The sequence below is a fragment of the Dioscorea cayenensis genome, chromosome 6, assembly GCF_009730915.1.
Source record: "Dioscorea cayenensis subsp. rotundata cultivar TDr96_F1 chromosome 6, TDr96_F1_v2_PseudoChromosome.rev07_lg8_w22 25.fasta, whole genome shotgun sequence".
Classification (NCBI taxonomy): Eukaryota; Viridiplantae; Streptophyta; class Magnoliopsida; order Dioscoreales; family Dioscoreaceae; genus Dioscorea; species Dioscorea cayenensis.
In genome coordinates, this window is record NC_052476.1 from 6,953,473 (window position 1) to 6,969,433 (window position 15,961).

The following is a 15,961-nucleotide window of genomic DNA, read 5'->3' on the forward strand; positions in this document are numbered from 1 at the left end:
TTTTCAATTACAAGATCTTCTTCAATTATTCCAACAAATTCCTTCTTGACATGCAACAATTTCCTTGTAATAAAAAAACAAAGAAAGATCAAGAATCTAAGGAAAAAAAATCAAAGAGAGTAAACAAATTCACAGGAAAAGAAATAACTAGATTAATGCAATTCAAGAATTATTAATGCCAATGTTTTCGGCAATGGCACTAAAAACTTAACGCTTCTTATTCATGAACAGTAATAATGCAAGTGCACATACCATATCATGTAATTAAGTGTGAAATAATTATAAGATATATATCAAACCTACGAGAACAATGAATACTAACAACTAACTCATTTTCTATTATCTAGCCTTACAACATTGGTTACTAGAAATGACTTTATAGAAATAAAGCAAAATTAATATTAACAACAATCAAAGCAATGAATCAATTAAGAGACAATCAATCATATAAGGCCCTACTCAGATTATGAAAAGCCTTAGGAATCTAGTTGTAACAAGATTTCCATGTTGAAAGATTTCTCATGATCATTACATAGGAGAGTCTTTGAATATCCTTCTCAAGAATGTTAGCAATTAATCAAAGAGGATTTGATTGAGATCTCTCTCTAATCTAATTGATCTAGAATCATACTACTATTCTATGAATCTCTCTATTAGGCATGCCTCCTATCTCGGCTTCGTTCGTAATTCGAACGGACTAATATACCGCATTTTTAGACGTGAATTTAATTATTTTCAAGTACGGAAATCTATTCATGCAAAAGAATATCTCTATCTTAATTACATAGATTAAATAATTAAGTTGAGCTCTCACTATCTTAAATTCAAGATACTCAAGCATCCCATAATTAAATTTTAAGGATACAAGTATAAAATCAAGATTAAGAAATCAAATCATATGTATCATCCTAGGGGTCATCAAGATTCAAGTACTATAGTGGTTTAGCTTCTCATTTTTAAAGAAAAGAGAAAATACAATGAGAATATATAAAAAATATATATATAAAATGATAGACTGCCTTAATTCTTCACAATCTATATGGATGGGTGGAATCTCTTCCTAAGGGCCTTATCCAACCCTTCAATCCTTCTCAAATTTTCTCTAATTTTCATAACTAAATGCCATGACAAGAACCCTAGTTTGAGCCCCCTCGAACATTCTTTGAAGAAAACTTTAAAACTCTTAAAAGATCTAATCTTCCTTCATTCTAGATCTTTCTTGCTATTAATGTCCTCCAAAAAGGGCTTGACCACAGCTTCCACCATGAGCACATTTTGTAGCCATAATTATTGAAGTGATCCTTGTAAAAATGAAGTTTTGGGGTTGTGCTACACTTCCCAAATAGTTTGCATCTGAACTAAACTTGAAATAGTACCCACATTTGCTTAATAATCTTGTTTTTATTGTCTTCCTCCACAAATCTCATAAAATATAACCGAAGTTTACTACATAATTGACAACCCATTTAATTTCATAAACCATCTGTTCAATTTGATTATACTTGAGTAGGATTTCATTGGTAGCTATTCACTAACATGTACTAAAAACATTCTAGAACTTGTCCAGGTGTCTTATTATTCAATGTTCCTTTGGCAGCTGAATCAATCATTTGTCTTGATGCTTGATTCAATATATTAAAAAATGTTTGAACTTGCATCCAGAGAGGAATTCCATTATGCGGAAACCTTCTTAACAACCCCTCAAATCTTTCCTAGAACTCATACAAAGGCCTTATTTCCTCAATTTTGTAGCTTTAGCCGATATAAAATATTTCATTAAAAACTTTTTGGCTATTTGTTCTTTAGTGGTTATGGATAATCTTGACAAAGAAGTTAGCTACTAATTCGCTCTTCCTCATCAAGAGAATGTACTCAACTGTAATTGTATTGCAACATTTGAAACTCCATCAATTTTAAAGGTATGAGAGACTACGAAAAAAGCCACAAATGTATATTTGGATTCTCATTTTGTAATCCTTTGAACTTTGGCTGAATTTTGCACCATTTCAATCACATCTGCATTAATTTTAAAATTGGTTGTTGCAACCATAGGCCTGATTATACTTAGATCGACTTTGTCAAAGGTGGCTTTACATATTCTTGCATGGTTTTGTGTTATCATTCCATTATTTATTCTTCATCTAAAATTTCTCCTTTAAATTGTTCATGTCTAGCTCTATTCCTTTGTCTCAAATTTCTTAACAATATGTTTTCAATTAGAAGATCTTCTTCAATTATTCCAACAAATTCCTTCTTGGCATGCAACAATTTCCTTGTAATAAAAAAACAAAGAAAGATCAAGAATCTAAGGAAAAAAAATCAAAGAGAGTAAACAAATTCACAGGAAAAGAAATAACTAGATTAATGCAATTCAAGAATTATTAATGCCAATGTTTTTGGCAATGGCACTATAAACTTAACGCTTCTTATGCATGAGTAGTAATAATGCAAGTGCACATGCCATATCATGTAATTAAGTGTGAAATACTTATAAGATATATATCAAACCTACGAGGACAATGAATACTAACAACTAACTCATTTTCTATTATCTAGCCTTACAACATTGGTTACTAGAAATGACTTTATAGAAATAAAGCAAAATTAATATTAACAACAATCAAAGCAATGAATCAATTAAGAGACAATCAATCATATAAGGCCCTACTCAGATTATGAAAAGCCTTAGCAATCTAGTTGTAACAAGATTTCCATGTTGAAAGATTTCTCATGATCATTACATAGGAGAGTCTTTGAATATCCTTCTCAAGAGTCTTAGCAATTAATCATTGAGGATTTGATTGAGATCTCTCTCTAATCTAATTGATCTAGGATCATACTACTATTCTATGAATCTCTACATTAGGCATGCCTCCTATCTCGGCTTCATTCATAATTCGAACGAACTAATATACCGCATTTTTAGACGTGAATTTAATTATTTTCAAGTACGGAAATCTATTCATGCAAAAGAATATCTCTATCTTAATTACATAGATTAAATAATTAAGTTGAGCTCTCACTATCTTAAATTCAAGATACTCAAGCATCCCATAATTAAATTTTAAGGATACAAGTATAAAATCAAGATTAAGAAATCAAATCATATGTATCATCCTAGGGGTCATCAAGATTCAAGTACTATAGTGGTTTAGCTTCTCATTTTTAAAGAAAAGAGAAAATACAATGAGAATATAAAATATATATATAAAAAATGATAGACTGCCTTAATTCTTCACAATCTATATGGATGGGTGGAATCTCTTCCTAAGGGCCTTATCCAACCCTTCAATCTTGCTCAAATTTTCTCTAATTTTCATGACTAAATGTCATGACAAGAACCCTAGTTTGAGCCCCCTCGAACGTTCTTTGAAGAAAACTCTAGAACTCTTAAAAGATCTAATCTACCTTCATTGTAGATCTTTCTTGCTATTAATATCCTCCAAAAAGGGCCTAACCACAGGTTCCACCATGAGCACATTTTGTAGCCATAATTATTGAAGTGATCCTTGTAAAAATGAAGTTTTGGGGTTGTGCTACACTTCCCAAATAGTTTGCATCTGAACTAAACTTGAAATAGTACCCACATTTGCTTAATAATCTTGTTTTTATTGTCTTCCTCCACAAATCTCATAAAATATAACTGAAGTTTACCACATAATTGACAAACCATTTAATTTCATAAACCATCTGTTCAATTTGATTATACTTGAGTAGGATTTCATTGGTAGCTATTCACTAACACGTACTAAAAACATTCTAGAACTTGTCCAGGTGTCTTATTATTCAATGTTCCTTTAGCAGCTGAATCAATCATTTGTCTTGATGCTTGATTCAATATATTATAAAATGTTTGAACTTGCATCCAGAGAGGAATTCCATTATGCGGAAACCTTCTTAACAACCCCTCAAATCTTTCCTAGAACTCATACAAAGGCCTTATTTCCTCAATTTTGTAGCTTTAGCCGATATAAAGTATTTTATTAAAAACTTTTTGGCTATTTGTTCCTTAGTGGTTATGGATAATCTTGACAAAGAAGTTAGCTACTAATTTACTCTTTCTCATAAAGAGAATGGACTCAACTGTAATTGTGTTGCAACATTTGAAACTCCATCAATTTTAAAGGTATGAGAGACTACCAAAAAAGCCACAAACGTATATTTGGATTCTCATGTTTTAATCCTTTAAACTTTGGCTGAATTTTGTACCATTTCAATCACATCTGCATTAATTTTAAAATTGGTTGTTGCAACCATAGGCCTGATTATGCTTAGATCGACTTTGTCAAAGATGGCTTTACATATTCTGGCATGGTTTTGTGTTATCATTCCATTATTTATTCTTCATCTAAAATTTCTCCTTTAAATTGTTCATGTCTTGCTCTATTTCTTTGTCTCAAATTTCTTAACAATATGTTTTCAATTACAAGATCTTCTTCAATTATTCCAACAAATTCCTTGACATGCAACAATTTCCTTTTAATAAAAAAACAAAGAAAGATCAAGAATCTAAGGAAAAAAAATCAAAGAGAGTAAACAAATTCACAGGAAAAGAAATAACTAGATTAATGCAATTCAAGAATTATTAATGCCAATGTTTTCGGTAATGGCACTAAAAACTTAACGCTTCGTATGCATGAGTAGTAATAATGCAAGTGCACATGCCATATCATGTAATTAAGTGTGAATTAATTATAAGATATATATCAAACCTACGAGAACAATGAATACTAACAACTAACTCATTTTCTATTATAAAATATAAAATATATATAAAAAAAATGATAGACTTCCTTAATTCTTCACAATCTATATGGATTGGTGGAATCTCTTCCTAAGGGCCTTATCCAACCCTTCAATCTTGCTCAAATTTTCTCTAATTTTCATGACTAAATGCCTTGACAAGAACCCTAGTTTGAGCCCCCTCGAACGTTCTTTGAAGAAAACTCTAGAACTCTTAAAAGATCTAATCTCCCCTTCATTCTAGATCTTTCCTGCTATTAATGTCCTCCAAAAAGGGCCTAACCACCGGTTCTACGATGAGCACATTTTGTAGCCATAATTATTGAAGTGATCCTTGTCAAAACTTGGCTCGATAACCAATGATGGGCTCTTGATTAGCAAACTGTGGCCTATTCAGGATAACCATGGAGTTTATTTATTTCACTAGGGATTGAGGGCTTTGTTAAGGTCGTAATTAGCTCCAATTTATCGCAACGTTCTAGAATTGACCGTGGTTTCATACCTGAGCATATTTGTAGGGCATCATATGCCTTGGATCTTCAATTCTTCATCAAAATACTCCCGAGCTTGCCCAAATATCTTTGAATTTTAAAGTAAAAATAAGGACCTTATCATGAAATATAAACATATTAAATACTGCTATCTATCAATTTCATCAGAGAAGTAAAATATTACAACTATTGATATGAAAAGTATGTACAATTACACACTTATCAATTTATAAGTATTTTTTATAAGTTCCTTTGGTCATGATCAACATCTTCTTTTGCTTTCTTTCAATCTTTTTCATTCTTCCCATTTTTTCTAAATTCATTATGGTTTTTTTTTAGACTATATAGTTTGATTTTGGGGAATTGGTGTATGTCACAACATGAGGTAATGGATTTACTTATGTTTCAATTCTTATTTGTTAACATATTTATTTAGAAAGGGTCTACATTTCGCTTATATTTTTAATAATCTATCATTTTTATAGCAATTTCCTATTTCAAGAGTCTCTGAATTTAACATTGTATTATTTCTAACTGAAAAGAGATAATGTTTATTTTTTTTAGCAAACTCTTGGATCTTTTAGTTCTTTATTAGTTGAATGATAATCAATATTAATTAATTTATTATCTTGCTTGCTAAGAATATTACCTTACTACCCTAAGCATATAAATAAAAAAGGTATTGAGTTAGTGACTTTGAATATGTTTTAGCTTGTGAACAAAATTTTGCTCTTTGAAAACACATACAAAAATAATAATAATAATAATAAGATAGAGTAGCATATTCAAAGTGATGGACATATTCTTGACAACACATATATTGGATTTGATTATTAATTATCTATTTACTTTTTAAAAAAAAATAACCTTCCCCATAAATAATTCATTTTATAGATTGTTAGCCATAGAATGGTAAACGATAGTAATCAGTGTGCAGTCAAAACTCACCAAATATATGTTAAAGACCCACTCAAGATCTTTTAAGTATTTTAAGTTGATCACTTGTGTGATTAGGTACCAATCCCTTGTAAATTAGTGACATTTTAATTTATTGAAACTTACTTGCAACATATTATATATATCATCTTCAACTCTTAATTATTTATTTTGTGTGATATTTTTTCCTTGCCTAAAATATTGTGATAACATTTGCATCCTTTGCAAGTTCAATTCAATTATTAATATGAACCAGGCTTTGAGTAATTTTTTTGAGCGAGTACTGTACTATGCCCATGTATCACTTTAACTGCCAACTTTGATTTGTATCAAACTAAACATTAAGCTTTGATTTGGTTTCACAGATGGGGTAATTGGGAATTTCATGTGAGAAATTCATGAGTTGAAAGCCGAAAAATACATGTGGACGGTGGAGGCCCAAGTTAGATGATACGTTGGAAATGTACACCTCAACAACTTATACACGTATAAAAGTAAGAGTCCATGTCATCTGCCACATCATCTTCCTCCTCCATCTTCTCCTATTCCCCTTTTCTTTTTTGATTATGTAACTCTAATGTTTCTACCAATCCTCCAGCAAACTGAGTGAGCGCCGAGAATACCAAAGGCCTATTTATGGTAAGGTTTTTCATTTGTTGTCATTAAGTTTGAAATGCAAATCAATGTCATTAAGTTTTTGGTGTTATATACATAAATACTATCAAAATGTTTAGAAACACATGATGGCAATTTTGTTAATATTTTATTTTCAATTCTTTAGCAGAATGAATACATATATTAGTTTGATGTTAACAACAATGATATCCGGATGATTAAATTTTGGATGGTTAAATTTTCTTATTCTTGTTCGTTTGATTGAGTGAAGATTAATGAAAAGAGGAAATTAAAGGATGATAACATATTGATTTTCTCTCTTTGGTTGGAAATTTAAGTGAATATTGATTGGGTGCTGGGTACATGTCATTAGAAAACCAGCACACCGCTATTCTCTCTCAAATTCATTGGTTATTAAGTAATAATCACCTCGCGCAATCTCGAGAGGGTCCTATTCATCAGGGTCCCAAAAGCCACTATTACTTTCTCTTCAACTACACTATCTAATCTACTACACGATTGTGATTGTTTAATTGGAAAAATAAGAAAATAAAGCAACAAGCTAAAGGACACCACTCAAAATAATAAAGATAACAAATACCAATGGAAGGGAAGGCCTCGGGCAAGGATCCTATTGGGAGAAAAACAAATATGGATGAATTCAGGAATTAAAATATGATGTTGGTTTAGGCTTTAGTATGCTAGACTCTGAATTCAACTACCCCAGTACCTCCGTAGTGTAGCTCTAATTCCATATCGGTTCCTTCATTCGGATGATACCCCTATGATGTCATTAAGTACAAGGAATCTTGGCTAGGGATACCCTAATGCTCTTTTGTCTAGAGCTGAACCTTAATACCTGCTAAGGGCTATTGACACAAGAAGCCTTTGGCGTGTCAATACATTGAATCCTCCTTTAACCTTTGTGAGACCAAATATATTCAAGCATCATTCAATAATAAAAATTGAGAATTAAAGAATTATCCATACAAGTTTCCTCCCAAGGTTCATCTGACCACAGTGGTCTCATGAATTTAGTTCGACATCAAAAGAGGAGAAAACAAGAGATACAAATCAATAATGAAAAAGTCCATTGCAAGCTCTCTATTCCATTGATTAATTGTGGTGATAAGACCTCACCGGATCCGTGCTGTCAAATTCTTGATATTCCCCTTGTGTTCCACCTTCTTCTCCCCTCCATTCTAGCTTAGATCTTTCTTTTCAAAAGGTATTGTGCAATAGGAGCTCACTGGAGACACATGGCGATTAAGCTTTGTCCCTCAAAAACTCTAAAATCAGCTTATATATTAGCCTAGATATGTGGGCATGCATGCAATCGTATTGTGGCTACATAGACAGCAGAATCCCACTCAAAAAGCCGAGTTGGATCCGCTGAGTTGCGCAGGGGCATCGTGAGGCTTTGTGAAAGCCGTACGATTGTCTACTATGCACATGTAGGCTCCAGGCGGCCGTTATGAGGGCCGCATGGCCCCCTGGGCGGCCACTTTAGGGCAAGGGGCTACTCACCTTTCTTCTTCTCTTCACTTGGTGTTTAGGGCTCTTGTATGTTACGTTTCAGTTTCAACCAAGATGAAAATGCTCCAAAACACTCTCTAATGCTTCCTTGTGCTTCAAATGTTTTTTTGAAGTCCTAAAAAAAATTAATATCAAAAATGACGTAAACGGATATCAGTGTTATAGAATATGCATGAAAGTAAATAAAATATGTGATGTAAAATGATGTATTTAGACACTTATCAAATATCAATTGGACTCTACTTGAAATGGAGTGATAAGATATCCACTAACTTTTCTTTTTCTCTTATTGCTGTGAAATGTGTGAAAACATATGTGATTCAATCTATTTGGTTTAAATTTATTTTTCCATTTCTCTTAATGCTGTGAAACTTTGCATGAAGGATGCTTTGTGTTAGTGTGCACCATTGGCAAATGCTCTATGTAGGCAAATTACATATATGACATTACACAAGCATAGTATTAGAATAATTAGTTCTATTCACACCATGCTTAAGTGCTTTGTCTGATATATGTTTGGGGAGGGGAATGGTATTTGGTTAGGATTGGATTTGATGATTAAATTTTATTGCTCTTGTTTTCTTGATTCAAGGAGGGCACAAGAGGAAAAAAAAAATTATGACAAGAGGGGGAAAAAAATGCCACACCTTCAAGTATAATACGATTGACCACTAAAGAGACAGCAAAGCAACCTACACAAATGGAGAAAGACAAGAACAAAATGCCAAAAAGCAAGGAGTAGAAGATCTTGACAATTCCTAGACTAAGGTATTAGATAAAAGCGAAGCCATTGAAAGGCAAGGAGAAAGGAGCTACAAGAGGGGGGAAAAGCAAAATGTGGATTCCTCCAAATCATGGAGGATTTTGACTTTTTTTTTAAGGGCTTGCCATAAGGTTAGGTGATTGAGTCCAATTGTGGCTTTTTTGTATCTTGAAAAATGGTCAAAAAGAATATGATACTATTTTGGGAATTTTTGTATTGTTTCTACCAAATGCTATGCTATGTTGTCTCAAACACATGAATCAATCAATTTTGTTTTTTTTTTTGTTTTTATATAGTTTCTACCAAATGCTATGTTGCCTTTGTGTTTGGTTTAGTTTTGTGAATGATTTGAGTGAAATGTAAGAATTAATTGAATGACTTATGTATGATGTTTTGACTTTGTGAAGTGAAAGTGTTGTCTTTGCTTGGATGGATTGTTAAAGCAATATCTGCATTTCTGTAGTGTTGCAAATGTAGGGATTGTGGATATTTTTATTACAGCTGTATAATTAGTAAAACATCAGTGTTGTCTAGCTGCATTAAAATTGTTTCTTGTAATTGATTTACAACTGTAAATTTATGTTTAACTAATTGACTTATAATGATCGTGTGACATAAAATAATTTTTTTCTTGTAATTAATTTACAATGCTACTTTATCAAGCATTACATTTGCAAATAAGATAATTGAGACAACGTCAGGCTAATTTTAATTATATCTTCAAACTAAACAAAAGCCTAGTCACTAAGTGATTTTTTACTTTAATTTTTAAAGCTATAACTTCAAACTGTAATCAACTGGCATTAAAATTGTTTCTTGTAATTGATTTACGACTGAAGAACTTCATTTAACTAAATGATTTACAATAAACATGTGACATAAATTAAATTGCTTCTTGTAATTGAGATACAATGCAAGTAGAGTTTACCAATCCAAACAATTACATTGCTATAAAAACCCTAAACACAGAATAGTAGATAGAAGAGCAATTGGCTTCATCTGTTCTCCCCAGCAATGACAGATGTGGGCTCTCATATTGTGTGTCATATGTCGCATTATCGTACTCCACTAAATGGCGATGGCATGGATGATGCACCAATCAGGATTTAGGACTACATTTGAGAGATGAGTGAAGTGAGGTAGAGGAGAAGAGAGGATGGAGAAGGAAGGTGATCTGGAAGGTGATGTGGACCCTTACTTTTCCATGTGTGTAAGTTATTAATGTGTACACCTTTAACGCATCATGTAACATGGGCTTTCGGCGTCCATGTGTATTTTCTAGCTTCTAGGTCATAAATTTCTCACTGGAAATCCCCAATCACCTTATCTATGAAACTAAATTAAAAGCTTAGTGCTTAGTTTGATACAAATTGAAAACTAGTACTGAAATACGGTACTAACTCAAACAATTTACTCACCACACTTTCATCATTACTAAACCATAACTTTAGTCTTTGTTATGAAATCTAAGCCAATAGAGTGAATATTCTACACCTTGCTTTTGATTACCTATTTATTTATTTATTTATATATTTATATAGGTTTGTGTATTCCCAGTTTGATTGAGAAAGCAAGTGAAAAGTTCAAAATAATTTTTTGTATAGCTTTAAAACAACTCATAAGAGTCTTGATTAGGGAGGTGAATATATACTAGAAAAAAAAGAATTGAAAATATGGAGCGTAGATTTTGTAATAAACTAATCATTTTCTCTTGTAGAACCAGCTCATTACATATATTATAATACACCTAATTAATATAATATTAAATTAAATGATGCAACATTATTTAAAAGACACATCTAGTCATTATCATTTTGTTTTACTGATATCATTTTCTTATAACATTGATTCACATATACCTCATCATGAAATGGAGAAAACTAGAGCAAGTTTCTTTTCCTTGAGAGACAACAATGACAAAAAAAGACAATGACTCTAATAAAACAACTCAAATCTCATTCACTCTTATATCCAAAATCCTCAATCTCCAATGGCCATCACCAAATCCACTCTCCCTAGCCTTCTTCATTTCCTTCCTTAATTCCCAATTCCTCCTCTGAGACAACCCACAAAACTTTTGCAACTCACTTTTCATCCCATCATACACCTTCCACCACCTCCTATGTGCCGAGTCACTTGCATACACTCTTTGATCACCTACATTCCAATTACAATCATAGTCCCTATAGCACAACCAAGGCTTGAGTCCAAGATAATGTATCACATAAAGCTCTGGAGGCTCTGCCTTAAACAACCGGTTCTTTTCTGTCATCTCCTCGGTTGTGTTAGACCAAAAGTTCTTCAAAAAATTAACTTTTCTCGGTAGCCTATGCCACCAAGGAAATGCCTCATTCAAGAACCCTTGGTCACCACCATTATAAGATACAACTTCTTTTATTTGTTTCATGAAACGGTTAAAAGTGCAATTGGAAGGTTCGATGACCATGACACCGGAGTTGAAAATGTAGCCATCATTTCCTGCTGCAGACAATTCCGGGAAGCGAAAAAGAAGGTCAAGGTTGCGGAGGACAAGTATATCGGAGTCGAGAAAAACAAGTTTGTTATAATTTGTTAATTGCCATAGGCGGAGTTTGCTGTAGTTGTATTCATTGTAGGAGTTTTTGGAGGCGAAGGGATTGCGAATGCGGCCGATAGGAATGAGAGACCAGCCTGCTGTAGCTAGAGCACGGAGTTTCGGTGGAGGAATGGAGTAGTCGTGGAGGAGAAGGAGGTCGCGGTTGGTGCCGGTGTTGATGAGGCTTTGGGCGAGAGTAATTGCGCCACAAACATAGATGTCAGAGGAGTGGAGGACGGTGGCGTAGGCCTCTCGCCGGAGAAAGTTTGCCGGAGCTTTATTTGTTCCTATATGGATAACGAGTTGCTCATAAGATTTATGTTATATTGGCTTGAGTTTTCACTTGATGAAACTCATTGGGTTAAGATACTTTCACAAAGAAAATTTTTAATAGTTAAACAAAAATTTATGGTTTTAAATTTTCATCAAACAAAATCACTTTATGGATTTAATTGAATGCAATTATATGAAAACAAGAAACTATACTGGGTATGGAACGCATTTTGACAATAAATTTCTGGCCGTACACACTTCCTTGGCTATACTGAAATTTGTTGTATTTGTATTAAAAAAACTACAAAATTTATATATATATATATTTATATGAGTGCATTGGTTTTTTTCAATGTATTTATGGGATTGTGGTAGAAAATACAATGAGCTTTGAATACATATATAGTGTATTGGTTTTTTGTTTTAATTAATGTGTTTAATAATATATGATTAAAATTAAAATTAATAAATTTAAATCATATCATATAATTTACTATCTATATGTCACATTATTTTATTAAATTTATTTATCAAAATTGATAGCCTGATTTTTACAAAACATGATAAAGAGCTAAAGTTATCTAACCACATTTCTTTAGTTAAATTCTATATTTAGAACTTATTTTATTAAATAAGATAATAGTCTTAAGAGGCAATTATTGAAACTAGGACTTTTTATTTGGTAAAATCTTGATCCCTCTCCTATTTATCTAGGGCTTCCACTTTGAAGGAAGCGGAGGAAGTGATCTATCTTCCTTCTATTTATAATGTTCTTTTGTTTTTAAATGGAGAAGTGGAAAGTGACACTTCCTCCACTTTTGATGAAGTGAGATTTGAACTAAATCTACTTCAGTAATTTTTTTACTAAAATGAAAAGAGTCACAATGTAAAAATTCATTTTTCCCTACTTTCAAAATCCATTTTGATTTCATAGAACTCCACTCAACCACTAACCTCTTTGCATTTATTTCCACTTTTTGATAAATAAATACTATAATTCCCCACTTCAATCACGGAAGCAACACTTCTCTCAATTCCCCACTTCTAATCACTTTCCCAAAATTAACGGCCCCTAAATTGATCAAAAGTAAACAATAAAAAAAAGATTTAATAAATAAAAGCTATTGTCCAACTAACGCATGTGATTTCTATAGTTTAAATTGGAGGTGAGGCCATATGAAAGTGATGATCATATTGACTTGCTCAACCATTGCAATTGGTTTAGTCATACGAACTATCTAGTTGTGGAATATGAAAAAGGTATGGTCTATATAAATATCGTAAGATCAATTACAACCTAATGACATGTCATGAACTAATTAAATCTTATTAAATTAACTATAAGTGGTCATGCTCCTTTGGAATCTTGTATAAGAACCACATGTTTTTAAATATTTAGTTAATCGCATTTATTAACCTTTCCAATTTAAAAATAAATTGAAATAATTGACCTATTTAAGGAGAATTGGTAATTTAACTTATCAGTAAAGTCAAATGGTTCATAATTAATACAAGTATTACTATATACTAATGAAAATTTTATCTTCTCCAGGGATCTCTTTGATTAGTCAACTAAGCCTCTAACTTAAAAAGTTTAAAATATTTATTCTTTGGTCTTTAGAGTTGTTACATTAATATAAATTATATTTTTCATATGCACATTTCAGTTATATTATTTTTTTATCCTTAAAATTTAAATTTGGTTCAATTAGCTAGCCGGCCAAAAATTGGTAGAGTTGAATAAATTCTTTTAACTAAAATAAAAGGAGCAATCTTTAGGGGATTTGCTATTAATTTTAAAGATTATTATTTTTTTCATTTTTTGATATAAAGCTATTGTTTTCATCTTTTAAATAAATGCAAAACCTATTTGAATTACGAACCAAATTTATTTGTTTACTTAGTAGACCCTCCAACTGATATAGAAACTGTCATATATATCAAATATATGTTGCACTTTTATATGAGGCTACCATTGAAGAAACCAAAATAAACAAATTTCTCTATTTTTAATAAAAAAATTATCATATTTTCTATTGAAAAGTTCAAAACAAATTACTCTTATTTGACCCATTCATGATCTAAAATTCCAAAATTAATACACACAAACCAACTCAACACCTAAAAAAGAACTTTGACCTCATCTTCTACATATATATTATTCAAGTTGTAAATATATACCCATTCTAACAATTTTCTTGACAGTCAAACCAACCAAAAGATTAGTTAACCAACTAAGAAACAAAACTTCCTTGAAAGAACCTCCCCTTTCAAACAAATCCCTATCAGATGGCAAACACATCCTAACCACACACTCATTAATCCAAGGCATAAATTACGCAAATACATAAAATGAAAACTTATTTTCTTTTTATTTATTTATTTTTTTTTTTTAAAAAAAAAGTTCTCATACCTTCTTGCCACAAAGGCAAAGCCAACTTGCAAGAACCCACAGGCAAAGACATCTTCTCCCCCAACCTCTCCACCTCCACTTCATACAACCACCACTCCCCTTCCCTCTTCACCAAATTCTCACACTTGAAAACCTCTGTCATTGGCATGCATGCACTTACAAAAACCATCTTCACTCTTCCTCTCTTATCCCTTACTACTCTTCTTAGAGCCAAGTTTGCTGCCACAAGATGAACTTGCAATCTTTGAATGTCCCGGCTCCATCCGATCTCCGGCTGCCTGCATGGAACACTTGTGACCACCACATCCAACTCATCATACAAACTGAAGTCCGGCATGGGTATCTTCGGGCATTCTGGTGTCTCTTTCTCCTCCTCTTCATCAATCCACTCTGGAAACAACTCCTTCCACTCCAACTTCTCCGATACCTTATCGAACTTTATTACACTGATCATCTTCCCAATATTGTTCCATTTTATCATCTCACTATCACCAGCGTTCACTAATCCAATTCTCTTGTCCTTGAATACACTTTGAAAGCTCGGTAGCTTGATTTGATCTTCCACCCTTCCTCCTCCCATCTAAGATAACAAATATAAGTTTATCATATATATACGTATGAATGCTTGTAGATATGAGACAAGAGTTGTTATAGTAAATACCTTATCGACATCACAAACGCCAGAGGGATGACACTGGGAGAAAGGGCTGGCAGACTTGTCATCGAAAGGATAAGGAGGTTGGAGGATGATGGATATATAGATGAGTATAATGAAGGCAAGGAAGAGAATGTTGATCTTAATTGCTAAAGCTTTTAAGGCAGAGGCCTTCATCATCTCTTCTTGAGAAAACTAGCTCTAGAGATACTTTGGTGACCCTTCTCCATGCTTATATATATATGATGCTAAGTTCTCTATTGTTTGATCTCTTGTAGCTACATATGTTGTATTTGTCCATGAAGTGTTTGAAATGTTGAGAGAAGGTGAAGAAGAAGATTTGAATGGGAGGAGATGGAGGGCATTATAGATGAAGGAGAATCAATGGAGCATGATAAGCTATGGTTGAGGGACATATGTCACTGCCTAGTTTACTTGTTTTTGCATTGACAAATCCCTTGGATCAATGCTATTTGTTTGCTTTTAATTATTTTTTAATCCTTCTATTGTTATTGTGCATCTTTTGATGATTTGGTGGGTTAACTTCCTTGATGTCACAATCTATGTTTTTTTAATATGCAGGAAAAAAGGTAATAGATTTAGAAAATAGAAAATAAATATAATCACAAATGTAAAAATTCAAATTAAAGTATAATATTTAATTAAGACACAAGATTGTAGTTGATAGTGTTTTCATTTGAGGTTTAGCTTTTCGTGAAAGTTTATTAAGAAATTAATTAAAACCAAATTTAATAAAGGGGAAATAATTTAATTTGATTTGTTTAAAAAAATTGATTTGATTACTAAATCCAATCTAGCACTACACCACTGTGGGCCTTTGCCGGCGTTTATTTAAATTTTTCCCGGCGTTTATAAACGCCGCTATGAAACATGGTGGCGTTTTACAAAAACGTCAACCAAACGCCGGGGACGCCAGCGTCGTTAAAAGTCGTCGGCGTTT

At 32.4% G+C, this 15,961-nt stretch overlaps 1 protein-coding gene across 1 annotated transcript; it reads right to left on the reverse strand.

Moving 5' to 3' along the window:
• Positions 1-10,955: 10,955 nt before the first annotated feature.
• Positions 10,956-15,485, reverse strand: LOC120262831 (UDP-glucuronate:xylan alpha-glucuronosyltransferase 2-like). The gene is made up of 3 exons (XM_039270731.1): positions 15,007-15,485; positions 14,346-14,925; positions 10,956-11,946 (listed from the first exon to the last, which is right to left on the reverse strand). Exons 1-3 carry the CDS (start codon positions 15,178-15,180, stop codon positions 11,033-11,035), a joined length of 1,668 nt encoding a protein of 555 aa, XP_039126665.1. The 5' UTR covers positions 15,181-15,485; the 3' UTR covers positions 10,956-11,032.
• Positions 15,486-15,961: the final 476 nt, after the last annotated feature.

Excerpts from the sequence above, each read along its gene's own strand:
- LOC120262831 (XM_039270731.1), bottom strand. The coding sequence starts at position 15,180 with ATGATGAAGGCCTCTGCCTTAAAAGCTTTAGCAATTAAGATCAACATT. Across the intron at positions 14,926-15,006 it reads GCGTTTGTGATGTCGATAAG|ATGGGAGGAGGAAGGGTGGA; the intron begins GTATTTACTATA and ends TTGTTATCTTAG. Across the intron at positions 11,947-14,345 it reads TTTGCCTTTGTGGCAAGAAG|GAACAAATAAAGCTCCGGCA; the intron begins GTATGAGAACTT and ends TTATCCATATAG.